Source organism: Odontesthes bonariensis, chromosome 14 (genome assembly GCF_027942865.1).
Source record: "Odontesthes bonariensis isolate fOdoBon6 chromosome 14, fOdoBon6.hap1, whole genome shotgun sequence".
In the NCBI taxonomy this organism is placed as follows: Eukaryota; Metazoa; Chordata; class Actinopteri; order Atheriniformes; family Atherinopsidae; genus Odontesthes; species Odontesthes bonariensis.
In genome coordinates, this window is record NC_134519.1 from 5,321,172 (window position 1) to 5,339,877 (window position 18,706).

The 18,706-nt window shown below is 41.7% G+C and overlaps 1 protein-coding gene across 1 annotated transcript in view; it reads left to right on the forward strand.

Annotated features, from left to right (window-relative positions):
* Nucleotides 1-1,289: 1,289 nt before the first annotated feature.
* Nucleotides 1,290-18,706, forward strand: part of retreg1 (reticulophagy regulator 1) — a 34,023-nt gene continuing 16,606 nt past the window's right edge. Inside the window, exons 1-3 of the mRNA XM_075482685.1 lie at nt 1,290-1,523; nt 2,414-2,520; nt 5,343-5,373. Coding sequence (XP_075338800.1) covers nt 1,327-1,523; nt 2,414-2,520; nt 5,343-5,373 — 335 coding nt within the window. The 5' untranslated portion in view covers nt 1,290-1,326. The remainder of the gene's footprint in view (nt 1,524-2,413; nt 2,521-5,342; nt 5,374-18,706) is intronic.

The window sequence follows — 18,706 nt, forward strand, 5'->3', positions numbered from 1 at the left end:
CAGAAAGCAGCAGAAGTGCGGAGCTGCTGCAAATTAGATACAATTAAACTGAAGAAGACCGGAAGCGAGGCTGTTCGTCCTGTCACAATAAAAGCTGGGAGATGTGAAGAAGGCTCTGGTAAAATTCCAGCGGTTACGAATTCATACTTTATTCCCCCTTTTGGTTTAAAGCAGCTGTAACAAAATGAGATCTTCAACCTTTGATACACCATTTATACACATTCTCCATTTTTTTCCATTCAGATGACACAAGTGGTTTTATTCTTTATCTAATAAAGCGGGTGGAGTGACTTTGGGTGGTGGTCCACCAACCATAAGGTCACTGGTTCATTCAAGTTCGTTAACACACACAAGGAATCAGGCTCCAGTTGTTGTTGTCTCTCTAATGAGACATAAATCATGCAGTTTTCACAACAAACAGTCCATATAAACCTTATATACAGTAACACAGTTTAAATACAACCCTCAATACCTCAAAAACACAACATACGTGCAACATATTTACACAGTTACATGGAGGAGCACCGATGATAGTATGCAGAACTGAAAGACCATGAACCATGTGTTGTGATCTTCACAGTAAATTAAACTAATATAAAACTAAGCCTCATGTAAATTGAAGCGATATCTCATTAGTTTGGTATAATCTGTGATCTGTTCAGAGAATATAAAGCCAGCAGAGCTCTGAGATCCAAGGACTCAGGTCAGCTGGTCCAGTCCAGAGTCCAGACTAAACATGGAGAAGCAGCATTTAGCTGCAAACAAGTGGAACAAACTGCCAGTGGAGATTAAACTTTCACCAAATGGAGACATTTTTAAATCCAGGTTAAAAACATTTCTGTTCTCATGTGTCTATTCATGAAATCTGCACGATATCTTTGAACTTATCTGGACTGTTACTTGTTTTTAAATTCATTTAAATGATTTTATTTGTTTCTCTTTATATTCTTTTATGTATTTTAATGCTTCTTCCACTCCCTGCTGCAATGCTTTTATTTTATGTGAAGCACTTTGAATTGTTTTGTACATGAAATGTGCTATACAAATAAATTTGATTTGATTTGATTTATAAAAGATAGGCCTATAAAAAAAGAAATATATATTTGGTTGATAATTCTTTTGAACCAGTAGCTACTTCCAAACTGAATGCATGTTTGGATGAAACTTTATTTCCACAGGGCTTCCTTAGACTAAGATGAAAAGTCAAAAAGACTTTTGCTTTGAAAATCCAGGACAGGAAACGCTTACATAAACGCTCGGGATAAATTTACAGATAAATTCTGCTGGAGGGGAGCGGCAGAGCGGAGGGACCCCGGCCGTCTAGCAATGGTGGGGAGCCGGGAAGCAGGAACCACTGGCGACGGGGAGGAGGGTGTCGGGCCCCAGGGGCCGCGGAGCCGGGTACCCCCGGGGGAGGGAACGTCCCCGGGCCGTGCACGGCTTTGTCTCGCCGGCCTGGTCGGCTGGAAGCAGAGTCCGTGCAGGACGTCAGCCCTGTTTGCTGCAGCCAACACGGTGATCTGGTAGGCATCATGACGCAGGGCTATCACACTCCAATCTGACAGCAGCACCCGTTAATTAAAGGAGAATAAAAATATTCAGTGTGTCATTCTGTCCCTCATATTTCAGATGTCAAAACTAAAATTCTGCCTGTCAGATCTTACAGGCTTAACCTGTAGAATAATGTGCTTTATTTTCCATAACTTGGTGGTGAATTCAAAATATTCCAAATTCCCAAGAAGCTGTTTGTGTTAAATTGTTACAAAACTTTTTTTTTTAGAAATAACACGAGTCAGAATTCATGGAATAAAACTACAGCTGAAGTGAAATGTGACATCCAAACAAAGTTTTTTTATTTAATTACTCAGTCCTGTGGTGAAATGTTATTTTACGTTGTGTAATTCTTAATGAGGAATAGAAACTACACTTAAAACAATGCACTGTTTGCCCTTTAAAGTGTTTCATTGTTCTAAAATCTGACTTCAGTAAATTCAGAATAAGTTAAAACTTAAGTTACTGTGTGTGTTGAAATGAAGTCGCTTGAAATTGAAAGAGCTGAGAAAATGTGTTCGGCATCAAATTAGGTGAAGCATAAAGGTTATTTTTTTAGATTTGAATGTAAAATATAGTTCTAAATCATATATATTGTTATATATTACTATAAAACTGTTAATTATTCAATGATGTACTCATATCTCTAATATGGGGGGCACTGGTATCAGCTGTGAACATTCATCATTATTGATGCTCTGAATTCAACAACAACAAAAAAGAAAAACTGTTTTTAAAAGTGTGAGAAAAGACTTTCTCGTTCATTTTAAGATAAAAAAAAGTTGACGACACGCAGTAAATCATCCTGATGCGTAACGGGACGCTGCTCTGCTGTGGGTGAAACCGTTGTTTACCTCTGCAGGTTCGTGGCCTTCGGCTCCCTTCGAGCCTACAGCGTCCTGGCCGTCTTGCTGGCTCTGCTGGTTGTCATGGTGACAGCCAGAGACATCGTCCGGTCCAGGGCCACAGGTAACACACAGACACCTTTCATATGAATGCAGCGGTGTAATGATACGATCTGTTTATGTCAAAGTAACTGAACTAACTGAATAATAACCGGTAAATTATTAATATCAAGAAATGATATCGTTGTTTTCTTCCTGTTTTTATCTTATGTGGTGAAATGAATGAAGACACTCTCACAAACTCCAGCAAATAATCTGTTTCCTGACACTCTTAAACTTAAATAACTGGAAAATGATCATTATTTGCAACTTTGTAGCCTTATTTGTGGAGACCTTCAGTTCCTGCATGAAAATAGACATTTAGATGCTGTTTGAGGTACATGATAATCTTCTTTTCCTTAAGCTTCCACGCCTGTTACGGCATCCTGTAGGGGGCACAACACATGACCCAGGCTGTAAAAAACATGCCATCTGCGTCTCCACCCACACTGTTTTTCCAACATTTCCCTCGGACATTTCCAAAATGATACCGATCTTTCATAAGCATATGTAACTGCGCCGTGGAAAAGATTCATCGGAAAGATGCGGGTAATTCCAGACTTTCTCTGCAAGCTTGTCTTCAAAACTTTCCGCCATTTTTACTGCTACCGACCCTTTGACCCTACATCTTAATAATAATAATAATAATAATAATAATTTCACCCTAATAGCAGCTTGTGAACCTCGAACAAATGCAGGATACACGAGGCAGCCATGATAAACATGCATGTCTAAAATTAAAATCCAGTATATTTTTGTGACTACACAAAAAGTTTAAGTTTCAGGATTTATGTTTACATTTTAGGTTTTTATTTCTGGACGAATAAGACTTTTCACCTCAGATTTTCAGATGGTTTCACCACATGCGGGCACCATGATGAGCCTGATGAGTAAGGATGAGACATCATCTTTTATGTCTGATGGGATTCCTGGCATCTGCTTGGTTTCACATGGTCTGTTATCAGCCTGGCCATCGCTTATTAATGCACTCCTGTTGGATTTCATGCACTGACTTATTGACTGTGAGCAAAACAAGAGGAAAGAGGAATGCATGAAAACAGAAAACAGTGTTTCCATGTGTCATTCAACACAATGTAAGGACCGTTTAGTCAGAAAGACTAAAGTCTGGGTAACATCTCACTGTAAATATGTGATTGATGCTTTACGGCATCTTATGATTCAGTCACATACAAACACAAGGATATTTTTAAGTCTTTATTAACGTACAGCATTAATAATCAGCTGTTGGTGTTCTTACATAATACAGCTTTTGTTATTTGTCATATTGTCTTTCTATAATTTTCCAACTATATGATGTACAACTGTCCCAAGCAGTTTTAAATTCAATTCAGTTTTATTTATATAGCTCCAAATACAACAAATGTCATCTCAAGGCACTTAAATAATAAAGTCCAGTTCAAGCCAATTGGAATTCAATTCATTGTAATCATAATTATTTACAAAATAATTGAATTCATTCATATAGAACCAATTCAAAAACAATTTCCTAGCTAAGGAAACCAACAGATTGCACTGAAACTTGTCATCATTTGAGAAATTAAACAGGGGAAAAAGAGAGTAAAGTGAGGAAAGGTGTGACAGATGAGGCCCCCCAGCAGTCTGGGCCTATAGCAGCTTAACTATGGGATGTTTCAGGATCACCTGAGCCATCCCTAACTATAAGCTTTATCAGAAAGGAAAGTTTTAAGCCTGGTCTTAGAAGTGGAAAGGATGTCTGCTTCCCGGACATTTACTGGCAGCTTATTCAACTAGAGAGGAGCCTGATAACTGAAGGCTCTGCCTCCCAAACTGGCAGCTGGTTCCACAGAGAGGGGCCTGATAACTGAAGGCTCTGCCTCCCAAACTGGCAGCTGGTTCCACAGAGAGGGGCCTGATAACTGAAGGCTCTGCCTCCCAAACTGGCAGCTGGTTCCACAGAGAGGGGCCCGATAACTGAAGGCTCTGCCTCCCAAACTGGCAGCTGGTTCCACAGAGAGGGGCCCGATAACTGAAGGCTCTGCCTCCCAAACTGGCAGCTGGTTCCACAGAGAGGGGCCCGATAACTGAAGGCTCTGCCTCCCAAACTGGCAGCTGGTTGCACAGAGAGGGGCCCGATAACTGAAGGCTCTGCCTCCCAAACTGGCAGCTGGTTCCACAAGAGAGGGGCCTGATAACTGAAGGCTCTGCCTCCCAAACTGGCAGCTGGTTCCACAGAGAGGGGCCTGATAACTGAAGGCTCTGCCTCCCAAACTGGCAGCTGGTTCCACAGAGAGGGGCCTGATAACTGAAGGCTCTGCCTCCCAAACTGGCAGCTGGTTCCACAGAGAGGGGCGTGATAACTGAAGGCTCTGCCTCCCAAACTGGCAGCTGGTTCCACAGAGAGGGGCCTGATAACTGAAGGCTCTGCCTCCCAAACTGGCAGCTGGTCCCACAGAGAGGGGCCTGATAACTGAAGGCTCTGCCTCCCAAACTGGCAGCTGGTTCCACAGAGAGGGGCCTGATAACTGAAGGCTCTGCCTCCCAAACTGGCAGCTGGTTCCACAGAGAGGGGCCATTAAATGAGTACGCTGCTTGTAAACGCTAACTTTCAGTGTTCAGAAAGCTAGTTAAATATGATTAATGAACGCTTGATGGAGTCAAACTTATGTTCAACTCCTGGATGTCGGGATAAGAAATGCGACTGAGCCACTGAAGCTGGGAAAATAACATAAATATGATGGAAAAAGTTCTGCTGTTACCAGTCATTTCATCCATTTTTACCATTGTCATATTGCCGCTGTCTCTTTGTCGACTTGATTTTGCTGGTGTTGGCCGACATGAATAATAAAGCGCTGCTTCTCTTTGCAGGAGCTCACCTGTGGCGCAGCATGACAACAAGGTAGGACACTGCAGTGCACGTGATGTGGATGCCTGTTCATGTGTGTGCTTGGAGCTGGGCAGCTAACGCACGTTAGGGTTACAGTTTAGTCAAAAATTCATCTCATCGGTTGAGTTAATACTAGGGCTGTGCAACGATTAAAGTGTTTAATCTAATTAATCGCATGATTTCCCTGATTAATCACGATTAATCGCATTTGTACGCAGAATCCAAAAATGAATCCAAAAGTAGCGTATAGCTTTTAGCATTTAGCTTTATTTTAAATGTGCTGCCATATGAATGAAAGTGCCATAACATTAGTTGTGCAAACACACTTTTAACATCAGCATCTTTCTGTAGTTTTTATGTAGAAGCCTCGCTCCACTGTCTGTTTCCTTGAATGACTTGCTGCTATCAGTTGTGTGTTTTGCCTTTAAGTGATATTTTAGACTGGAACTACTACGCTGAGAAGACAATTCAACTTGGCAGTGTTTACAGATGACTTTGGTTCTGTCGACTCCGCCGTCTGGAAGAACTTTAAAATGAAAATGGCCGAGTAAAAGTTCCGTACCCTTCTCCAGGTTTGGTGGATCCGCCGATTACTTTCTTTTCCTGTTCCACAGCAGACAGCAACAGACTTTTACAAAATAAAAGCCTGTGAGCAACAGACTTTTACAATAATAAAATAAATAATAAAACAGGGGTGCTGCATGTTGTTCCCCCTCTTTCTGCCCCCTGCTTCCTGTCTCTCTGAACTTTCCTTTCCATTAAAGGCACAAAAAGCCCCAAAAAATAATAATAAAAAATAAAAAAACTGCGTTAATGCGTGATAAAATATTTATCGCCGTTAAATAATTAACGAGTTAACTCGCCCAGCCCTAGTTAATAGTTAACAAATTGTCGATATCGGGCACATCTAACACGCTGAAGCAACAACACACCTCGTTTGATCCAACTAGGGAAGTCCTGATTCAAACGCAAAATGTTGAAATCACATGAAGGAAAGTTTAACTGGATGAATGTGACTTGAAATTGGAAAATTGGTGAAATTGAAATTGGTGTGATGTGATTGGTTAGAGAGAGGAAGTCTCCCTCAACAGAACTGATGATCCTCTGGAAGCAGAAGGCCCGCTGAGAGTTTGGGGTTATTTGCAGGTTTTGGAAGCACCTTATTTCTTTGCATTTGCACTTACAAACTTGTAGGAATCTACTTTTTCCAGGCTTCTAAGTGCTGCCGCATACCTGCACAGGTACAGCTTCAGCCAAGTGATGCAACAGAGACAAACACAAGGGATTTACACGCCAGGTCAAATGAGTTTTAGGTGAACGGTTAAAGTAATGTCACGTTAAGACTGTTGATTCTTCTGCAAATATTTTGCACGAATCAGTAACCAGGAGGCCTGTGTTTGTCATGTAAACAAGAGCAGGTTTCTCTGCCCTGCATTTAAATGTCATATTCCAAATACGCTGTGAACGCTGTCTCTGAACTCAGGCTTAATTATTTTCAGACTCGCACCTTTTTCTTTGTTGGTCGTGGTAAAGAGGAGGCGTTACTGATCCACAGTCTGATTCACCACGTGCTTCAGCGTCTACAAGCAGGTTTAGAGTGACTTTCAGCCCAGTTATCTCGGGGTCTGAATCCCATCCGATCCAGTTCTTAGTCAGATTAAGGTGTCTACATGCACTTAATAACTCAGTCTGATTGTGATTTAGCCAATAATCCGATCCTTTCAGTGCCATGTGACCCCACTGAGTGTCTGTTTTGAGTCTTTATTTAGTTGTTTATTTCTCTTTTTTGGTCTCTCTGTGGTTATTTTGTGTCTCTTTGGATAAACCGGTACGATTTCTCCTGAACTAATGTCTCAGTAAACTGACTTTTTAACCAAATATCACACATTTAAGCTCTTTGATAGCTAATTCAATGAATAGCACATATATGTCTATATGTCTACATGAACTTAATAACTCAGTCTGATTGTAATTTAGCCAATAATCCGATCCTTTCAGGGCCATGTGACCCCACTGACTGAAACATATTCTCTGTGGCAGCTAAGGCTGCAACACAATGCTCAGTTGTCTCTTCAGCCGGGGTGTTAAAACAGGGACAAATGTCCGCGCCCTGCTCTGCACCGGGGTGCCACAAGGTTCTTGGCTGGGGCCCCTTCTCTTTGCAATATATACTATATATACACCGTCCGTGTGGCTCCTCATTTCACTGCAGATGATACCAACTGTATCTATCGTCCCAACAATGAACAATGATCCAGTTTCTTGTCAGATTAAGGTGTCTACGTGCACTTAATAACTCAGTCTTATAGTAATTTAGCCAATAATCCGATCCTTTCAGTGCCATGTAACCCTACTGAGTGTTTACCCAGAACTTTCAGAGGGGTGTAAAACCTGCAGCCAGTTTAATTTAAGTCCAGATTCACCGTCACACTTCTGAAACACTCGTTTAAAATCGAATAAAAGTACTTCATCAGAAGTAGTAACCTACTGCCTTTGATACACTTTTAAAAGGCTAATGATAAATGTGCGTCCAACAGTTTGATGCTGTCAGAAACATCACTGCTGATGAACCAGCTTTAAGGGAGCCAGCTTACACGGAAAATATTTCTGAATTTCCGGCAGTGAAACTCATTCTGGTCTGAAAACACAACCTCCCGCTCGCTGCTGTTGGCAGGCAGTGGACTCAGGCTGCTTCCCTGAACTATCCAGTGTGATTACTTTGATTTGGGAAACAGATGTGGGGCTGCTGTGGCTCAGGAGGTAGAGACGTTCCATGAGAAGGTTGCTGGTTTTATCTATTGGCTTCTCCCACTCTGTCCTGTTCATCGGGGTGTTTTATAAGTGAAAGCATTGTGAGCTTAAGACAAGTAGCTGAGAACAATATCTAATTCTTTCTTAGTTCTTTGGCTTTTAGTTTGCACTCTGTCCCTGCATTCTATCTGCAGCCTTTAGATCCTGTGGTGTCCTCAGCTGCCTTTAGTCTTTCCCCTGATCTCTTTCACTCCCGTCTCCACTCAGTCAGCACAGCTGCTGTCGCTTTCCCATTCGTTCCCCTCAGCATACGTTCTCCTTTGTGAATCTCGGTCTTTGTCAGATATTTTCATCTACTGACGTCTCCGTTGCTCAGTTCCTTTCTTGTCTGGTTGTTTTGTTTAGTCTTTTGCTTTTCCTAGTTTAGGTTCATGGTTTTGCTGCTCAGCCGTGTTTATGGTTTGTTTTAAAAGGAAGACTTCAGGCAGCATCCGTTTACCTCTGGCCTGCTGAATCCCACATTTGGGTTAGGGTTTGATCAAGTCTTTTTCTCAGTAACTGAACGAGGTCACAGTGGGTTAGCGTCGCACTTAAAGCTGTGATTATGCTCGCTGCATTGTTCAGGGTTCGTGAGCGAATTATGACGTCGGCACACACCGTGACTGTTGGACTCGCTGTAGTTTCCTCTCTACACGGGTGGTGTTGCTACTGATGCAGCGACACCATGGGAATAGTGTCAGAAGAACTCATAACAACACAGTTTAACTTCTCAGTTGACCTTTTAAAGGGATAGTTTGCCTCTTTTGACATGAAGAAAAAGAAAATATGAATATCTTCTTTACGCAGTGATACGAAGGGAGAGAAAATAGGGCCAAGCAATTGTGAGATCTGACTTTTTCCTGGAGAATGATTTTGTGATGCAAATGTATTACTCTGTTGAACGCATATTGTTTTGAGAAGCAAAACGCTTTATTTTTTAAACCCCAGCCAACTAGCCGGACTACCTTCATCAACACCAAAACGAGGCTGGAACTCTGCTCACAGGACGCAGCAGGGGGTAAGAAGATGTTCAGAAATGATGTTGCTGATATGGGATGTTATACAGCTTCATGTCAAAAGAGGCGAACTATCCCTTTAACTTTAGATAAAGTCTTTATCTTGTAATCCAGTAATGAAATTACAAATCCAGTAATGTTGCGTTGTTGTGAGAGCAGAACCAGTTCCTGGAACTTAAATGTCCAGGTGTTCTTATTATTATGTTATATAACCTGGGTAGTTTGCTGTTTTGGTGAGGTCTAACTTTCAGGGTAGATTAGGTAAAGTGAGTCAGCTGAAGCATCAGGACGTTTACTTCTGCTGTATTAACAAAAACTCTGTTAATGTTACACATTTCTATCTCAAAATGGATGGGGATGGATTTTCTCCCCTGGTACCTGCAGTGGGCCTGAAGGAGGTCGAGGAAGGGACACCCCAAACGTTCACCCCCAAGTTCCTGGAAAAAGATGGCGCCTTTTTTGCCATGGTCTTTGTTTATAGTCATCTGTTGAATACAACGGAAAACTTTCTGGATTTGTTCAGTTGTGGCACTTTTACGCGACCCTCGAAAAGCTCCCGTCAGCTCAGACATCGGAGCGGCTCCGAAATGTGCACCCTGTCCAACTGATTGCACACACGGTGAACATACACAACAACAGTCTTGGCTGCTGCCCCGCAGAGCTGATTGATCACGTATGACCGTCTAATCTAATCCCACCGCTAATATCTCCTCTCTGAAACTCAACCATGTGACTTCTCAGACGCTGAACCCGACGGGGCGAACACACAAATCAATGACTCGACTGTTGGTGCGTGACTGAAATGACTGGTCAGTTTGCTGATTGGTGGACTGAGATGAAGCTGATTAACAGATTAGATCTGTTTTTTTTTCTGTCTGCACCATGATCAGTGCTGCTTTGCCCAGATGTCCACGGCTGTTTAAGACAGTTACAGATGTATGTTGATGTATGTTTGTGCATTTATGTACACTCTCAGAAAATAAAGTACAGAATTGTACCTTTAGGGGTACGATGGCTTGTCACTGGGCAGTACCCTCGGAAGTTATAGTTTTGTACCCTTGTGGTTTGTACCTTACAGAGACCAATGTTGTACCTCTGGTGGCAATTTTGTTCCCTTATACTGAAGTAGCCTAACACAGACTGTCTATTGTACCCCAGCATGTAGAAAAAAAGGTACATATATGTATATGTACCTTTTACCACTTGAGTACATATATGTACCTTTTGGACCCTCAAAAAGGTACATATATGTACCTTTAGGTCCACCCTAGGGGGTGCATTGGTATAGATTGTACCTCAGGGAACAAAAAAGGAACTCGTACTGTACCCCTATTTCTGAGAGTGTGGAGAGCTTACAATCATGATTTAAGCACGGCTGATTGAACTTAACATGAAACTTCCAGATGTTCTTAATCCGTTTAACGAAGAAAGAGAGAGGAGTCTGTTGTGTCCTCACTGTGCTTTATGTAATATATGATGAGCAGATTTATTTATTTATTTATTTATTTATTTATTTATTTATTTATTTATTTATTATTATTATTATTTTTAATTAATTTATTTATTTTTAGCTTTTAGCATTTAGTTTTATTTAAAAAAAATTTTTATTGACATTCAGAAACAAACTTGTCTGTCCTAAATGCCAAAGTGGTATATTTGTTTTATGTCTAAACGATGAAAATAGAACCAATCAACAACAAAAAAACACAAGAATATGTACAGAGTGGGGAGTGATCCTTTTTATATGGCACAGTTACTGATTTGTAAAAATAAAATCAGGCCTATGGGGCGTGACATAGTTGACCCAGTTTTCCCAATATGAGGCGAATTTCTCCAGTTTAAGATTAACAAATGAGCAGATTTTTTATGTGTGTGCATAAGGTTTCCCACCGGATTAATGTCTTTATCCTGGTAATTAAACTGTCCTGAGCCACTTTTTGTACTTTTTTTGTACTTTTTGTACTTGTCTAATGTACTACTGCACCTCATGTAAATAATAATACAGTCACTTTACACTTTTACACTTTACAAGCATTTTTTTTGCACCACACTTGCAGTTACTTGTAGCATTTTTAGTATGGTCTCTGTTGTCCCAGCTGTTCTTTGTTGTTGCTGTTTGTTTGCACTGAAAACTTCTAGAGAAACGTTATTTCATTGCACTGTGTACTGTGTATATGGCTGGAATGACAATAAACCCTCTTGAATCTTGAATCTTGAATCTTAAACTTCTACCACAAGATGGTGACAGAAGACACACACATTGATCAGGCGATTCAGTTTGTTCGGGCGGCATTGTGCTTTAACTAAAGGATGCATCTGTTCGTGACCAAATGGGAGTTGGAATGAGTGCAATATTCATGTTTTAGACATAAAGTTTTAGCTGATTTATGACCCATTTGGCTCAATCTGCTTTGGGGGAGTAACATCGCCCAGCTGGTTCACACTCTTGCCCCCATTTTAGAGACACAAAACCGCATGAATGCAACATTTAAAACAGACAGAAACACTCAGGATGGTTTCTTTCCGGTTCTAATGTTTTCAGTTGGAGGCTTTTTCTCATCAGACGAACCAAAGTCCGAAGGTTTTCGGTGCCATTTCCCTCTCTTCTGCTCTGTGGACTCATCCAGTTCTCATGGAGATGAACTGTGACTAAGACTCTTGTCTCTGTGACATTTGGCTGGCAGGCTGGGATGCTGTTGTTACCACCTGCTGTTGTCTGTCAGCGGTGTCTTGTGGGTAATTGTACATCAGGCTGTGAGTGAGTGTTGGGAAAAGGCTCGCAGGAGATTAGCTGCTGATCCAAAATGTGATCTGACAGCTGGAAAGTCTGAGCCAACGTGTGCATGTGTGTGTTTGTGTGTACTTGTTTTCCTATCATTCATACGGTCCAAAAACAAAGAGCCTGGGATACTTGTGGGGACCAATATGTTTTGAGGGGACTAAACAGTGGGCTCCATGTGTTTAGAGTCAAAAGATTGTTTTACGGTTAAGGACTGCATTAATCAAATCAAATTTATTTGTAGCACATTTCCTGTACAAAACAATTCAAAGTGCTTTACATAAACAGGTGTTAAACGACATCAGGTTGAATACTGATTCTGGTAATGTTTCAGTCCTGGTTCTGTTGGACCTCAGCGCTGCGTTTGATACTGTAGATCACAGAATCCTGTTGCACAGGCTGGAAAACTGGGTTGAACTTTCTGGAGCGGTCCTTAACTGGTTCAGGTCCTACTTAGAAGGCCGGAGTTATTTTGTTACAATTGGCAGCTTTGAATCTGAGCGAGTGGCCATGACTTGTGGAGTCCCCCAGGGGTCAATTCTTGGACCTCTTCTGTTCAACTTGTATATGCTCCCTTTGGGTCAGATATTGCAGAACTTTAACATCAATTATCACAGTTATACAGACGATACACAACTTTATGTGTCTCTGTTACCATGGCGACTGCAGCCCAGCAGACGTACTGTGTCAGTGTCTGGAGGAAGTAAACACCTGGATGAGAGAGAACTTTCTACAATTAAATGAAGACAAAACTGAGATCATTCTGTTTGGTAGCAAAGAGAAGAGGGTCAGCGTTGGTAAATATCTTGAGACTCGGGCCCTTACAATCACTGACCGAGTTCGTAACCTCGGAGTGTTGATAGACTCAGATCTGACTTTCAGCAGCCACATCAAAACTGTCACCAAGGCAGCTTTTTACCATCTCAGAAACATCAACAGAATTAAAGGTTTCCTCTCCCAAACAGACCAGGAGAAACTCATCCATGCATTCATCTCCAGTAGACTCCATCACTGTAATGCCCTTTTAACTGGACTTCCCAAAAATAGCATTTATGTATTTTATGTAAAGCACTTTGAATTGTTTGTACATGAAATGTGCTATACAAACGAATTTGATTTGATTTTAATTTGATAAAATAAAAGCATTGCAGCAGGGAGTGTAAGAAGCATTAAAAATACATAAAAGAATATAAAGAGAAACAAATACAATAATTCAAATTAATTTAAAAACAAGCAACAGTCCAGATAAGTTCAAAGATATCGTGCAGATTTCATGCATAGACACATGAGAACAGAAATGTTTTTAACCTGGATTTAAAAATGTCTCCATTTGGTGAAAGTTTAATCTCCACTGGCAGTTTGTTCCACTTGTTTGCAGCATAACAGCTAAATGCTGCTTCTCCATGTTTAGTCTGGACTCTGGACTGGACCAGCTGACCTGAGTCCTTGGATCTAAGAGCTCTGCTGGCTTTATATTCTCTTAACACATCACAGATATGTTAAGTCATTAGTTAAGTTAAGTAGGGTTAAGTAATAGTTAGGTTTAGGCTTAGGATGGATAGGGTTGTGGTAATTATTCAACGGTGAATCAGTACAAAGATGGAGATGGTGATTCAGTTTGATTCACAGAAATGGAACATGTTGAAATATTCACAACTGTGTTTTCATTTGTGTGAGAATTTCCTGACAATAGTGAAAATTGTGTTTTCATAGCCTTATAAAGAGCAGTTTTATCCAAACCTTATGTGGGTTGCTCCCCCCCCCAAACACATCCACAACACAACTACAGCAACACAACAGGGACAAATCTAGTTCTGGCACTTAAGCAGGCTACAGTTTAGGGGCAGGTGGTGGTAGTTTGCATCCATCCGAACTTTTAATTGAGAGGAAACTACCACGTCGCTACTTTAATACCATGAAGTAAGATTCATCACATTTAAGAATATTAGGAAAGACTCCACTTGTGTTTTTCTGTCGTACTTTGCTGATGTTGATGCTCACTGACTTCTCTCTCAGGGTTTCGTCACCAAACTTTGGGGAGATCGTTCTCTGATTTATTTTATAAATGCAAACATTGGCTGTGTTCAAAACCGCATACTTCTCCTACTACTCCTACTAACTTTTTGAGTTAGTATGCGAGTTTGAGTAAGCAGAAGTTCCCGGATGCATACTAGATTCTCTGAAATGTTGGGTATGCATCATGAGGTTACTACTCATACTCAAACTACCCAAGATGCAACGTAACGTGATGTCGCCGATCGTCATTTCCTGTCAAAACGGCAGTTTCAAGCTAGCTACAACGAGGGTAGGTTCACGTCCTGTTTTCAAAACAAAAGCACCGATTGTATCGTAATGGCTTTCCCTATGATAAAAGGCAACGGGTATTTTATTCTGTGAAAATAACCGGAAGTGCGTTAGCTCACTGCGGCTAGCTTTAGTAGCGCCGAATTCGTGGGAACAAAATTGTAAACAGCCGGTATTTTGTCAGGTTTTCAACACGTTGGGGATCTAAACGACTACTTTCTCACCTGAAAATGTTTCAAATGTTGCTAAAGTTTACAGAGTTTAGAGCTTAAGAGAAATCAGCTTCAGGCCGGCTGATTTCGGCTCGGGCAGGAGCGAAATGCATTGTGGGTAAACGCTCTGCATACTGTCTGATTGATGAGTATGCAGTATGGAAGTATGCAGTATGTAGTAGGCGGTTTCGAACACAGCCTTTTATTTTCCCATGTTACCCAGCATGCCTTTCAAAATGTTTCAGTCAGAGGTCTTGTGTCTGCATCATGCTTGTCTTCTGCAGATGTCTGTCTGATCGATTAGTATGCAGTATGTAGTATGGAAGTATGCGGTTTCGAACACAGCCATTAACTTTGAAAACACATGGAATCAAATGAGCCATCAAAGGTCTTCTTTTACACACGCCTCAGTTTAAATTTCTTCTGACGGTGTGTAATATTTTGAGAAATCAGAATAAGAAAACAATTTTCTGTGAGTGGACCTCTTAATTACATGTCAACAAACTTTAAAACAACAGTCATGTTTCTCATGATGTCAAGAGACTCACAATAAAAGTGACTCTCTGTGTGACTCAGCTGTTTCTACTCTGATTCAGACGTTGAGAAATCAGGCCAATGGGATCACTTTACACTGAAGGGGGAGTGCTTCAGAGAGGCTGATTCTGATTGGACCTCAGGTCGACTGATGGAAAACAACACAACAAATCAGCCACGAGTGTCTTAACTCAGTCAAGTGATGTGAATGAGAACATACAGCATGGTGCAGAAGTCTGGAGGCAGCCTACATTTCTTCATACATTTCCATAAAAACAGAAAATAGGTGAAGTGATTTGAATAAATATACATAAAGCAAAATGGTTTGTTCAGTTCTGAGCAGCTTTAAGGTGAATATCTGCTCTGAGCTCCTTTCTCCTCCAGCACAGCCTGAACCCTCTCAGACGAGCTTTCTGTCCTTTCTTTAAGGAGTCTTCAGGAACAGTTCTCCAGGCTTCTTGAAGGACATCCCAAAGCTCTTCTTTGGATGTGGGCTGCCTTTTGTTCCGTTCTCTGCCAACATGATCCCACACTGCTTCAGTAATGTTGAGCTCCGGGCTCTGGGGAGGATTCATCCCTCCATCAGACCTGCTGCCACTGATTTTCAGCCCACTTCTTGTGTCCTTTCATCCCAGTCTCACAGCAAAACGTGTAACAGCTACGTTGGTCCACAAGGGAAAACGTGGTATTGTCACAATTTGGCCCCTAAAATTGTGACAATACCATGTTTTATTTGTCCTATTCATTTACATTGCTCCATAGCAACCACCTTAACAACAGTACAAAACGTTTTACTGTTACGTTTTTTTCAAATAGATGCTAAAATCTTTGGCGAAGCAATGTAAATGGTTGCGAAGCAATGTAAATGAATAAGCCAAATAAAACGTGGTATTGTCACAATTTTAGGGGCCAAATTGTGACAATACCACGTTTTCCTTGTGGACCAACGTAGCTATCACACGTTTTTCTGTGAGAATGGGTTGGTCCTTTGGCACAGCTCAGCCTTTTCTCCCTGTTTCCCTTCCTGAAGAACGGCTTCCTGACAGCCACCCTTCCATGGAGCCCATTTCTGATGAGGCTTGGGCCAACAGCAGACGGATCAGCTGAAGGTCCAGATGCATCTCTCAGCTCCTGTGTCAGGTCTTTGCTGGATTTTTTCCTCTTTCTTAAGGACATCACTTTCAGATCCTGTTCATCTGCTGGAGATAGTTCTTTAGGCCTGACACTCACAGGTGGCCCAAAATTCAATGGGAAAATCGATTGAAAAGCACTTAACGAGCCCCAAAATGCATTGTGAAAATGCCATAAAAGCTGTAATTTAAACAGGACCTTGATAAAAATGAAAAAAAGAAAAGAAAAAGAACTGGGTCATGCAGAAGTTGCTATACCTTTCCAGGCCCGTCCATCAGATGTGACGAGTCATTGTCCTTGATATAATTAATGAAGCGACCCCAAACATTATGAAATACCTTCTGTCTGTCTTTGAGAGGTAAACAAGAAGTTAGTTCCCTAAACCACACAGCGATAGCGGGTTTACCAAAGTTTTTCCGTGATAAGGCTATTGTCCTTTTTGCTTGTGGAGAACACATATTTATAAACATTTGTTATGTTGCGTTGGTTTGCGAGACGTAAGGACACGAATGCGGATTTCAAAAAACAAGACTTACAAGACTAGATTTATTTTCACAAAAACAGAACAAGGTTAACATAAGGCGTGGCTGAGCCGGATGGCAAGAACTAAACAAAACAAAGAACATGGTTTGGAAAAAACAAAAGGCGTGGCGTGGCGTGGCGTGGCGTGGCGTGGCGCAAGGATCTCACCATGACAGAACAAACAGGGAACCTAAGTACTGTGGGGACTGATGAGTGAATGAGTGCAGCTGAGGAGAATGAAACTGATGACCTGAACATGGGAAGTGAGGGAAAAGCAAATGGAAAAACCTCACTAAACATGGACTAGAAAACTAAAAACTAAACACCAAAGCAGGAGAAACTAAAACATGATAAAACACAAAACACAAAACTAAAAACATGGCGCCAAACCCCATGTTCAAGAAAACATTTTTTCTTGGCGCTTAATCCTATGACCCTCTGGGTACAGACCGAGCAGAAAGAGCCTAGGCTCCAGGTCCAGTCTAACTGAGAGAATCCCTCACTCCTGGACATTGCCAGATACGATGAAATAAGGTGCCCTTATCTACCATTTTCAGTTTTTTTTTCAAAGACAAAACTGGTTTAATACAGAGAAATAAACTGTATTTTATTGATGAGATCATTGGTACCTCTTGAACAACAACTGAAGCTATTTCTTCTGGTTTCTCGTGCAATAATCACACCCTGTGAATAAGATTCAACATGTTAAGAAATGCGAGCTGATCATCCTGTTTTTTGGGCACCAGCGGCCTTCATTTCACAGGGTCAGGGTTAGAAAACATGCAGCAAAGGGCCCTCGGCTGGGGCTCGAACCCTGGCCAGCTTCTGTGCATCGGTCGCCTGCTCAGCCAGTTGAGCTATACGGCGCCCGAATCGTTTCCCTTTTCAGTAAAACCTAAAACCACCTTCCATCGGTATGGAAATCATACCGATGGAAGGTGTGTTTGGAAGGATGTTAATGTTGGGTTGGTGGTGTTGTTGTTGGTGGCGGCTGTCCCAGGCCCCCCCTCCCTCAACCCCATTCCTCTGTACTCCTGATGGCCGGCGGATGGAATGTAGTGTGACCCAGTTATTTTTAGACGGGGCTCTTGAAATACTCCGACCGGGGCTTCATTGAGGATAAACAGAAGCTGCTGCCGTGCTGTGTGGCCTGTTGAACCTGACTTTGCTTTACCTTGCCTCTACAAAAGACTAATTCTAGCCAAGTTTTGCTTCTCTACCTGTACGAATACCCCCCCGTTGGTTCTGATTGACTTGCCATCGAACCCATCGAAGAAGCCCTGAAGCTGTGGAGATGTCTCCTGAAGATCGCGGGGCAGGACTGAGGTACGACCTGGAGAGAAAGTCAGAAAAGACCTGACTTCATGCTTTGATGTTGATTCTTTATTTTTGGGTTTTTTGCCCGTTTTGAATCAAAGGTTTGTCACTGTCAGGCGGTGAGATTTCTCACCTTAAATTTGGAAAGTTAACGAAGCGTTTTGTGGTGCTTTTGGTCTAAAAGTCTTTGGAGAAACTCGGTAACTTTGAAAAAGAAAAGTAATGCCGTGAGGCTGCTGCTGCTGCTGCTGCTGCTGTTGTTGTCGTTTGATTGGACGGTCAGAGCTCTGATGTAATTATGACCTCATGACTTGGAAAGTTGGCTCACACCAACAGGGCTGTTTTTGGCAGGTTGGCTTTCTGATGTGTCAGCGTAAACAGATCAACAACACGGAACAGGCCCGTTGCGTCATCGCTCCACGCCGGCCGAGTCGCCGGAGTTCTTGACTTACTTAAAGCTTTTGGTTTCATTTGTTGCGCAGACGTTGGCGTGAACTGTGAACCCGGTCGGCCTGGAACGCCCATGTCCTAAATGCCAAAGTGGTATTTTTGTTTTTTGTCTAAACGATGAAAATAGAACCAAAAAACACAAGATTATGTACAGAGTGGGAAGTGATCCTGTTTATATGGCACAGTTACTGATTTGTAAAAATAAAATCAGGCCTATGGGGCGTGATATAGTTGACCCAGTTTTCCCAATATGAGGCGATTTCCTCCAATTTAAGATTAACAAATGCTGT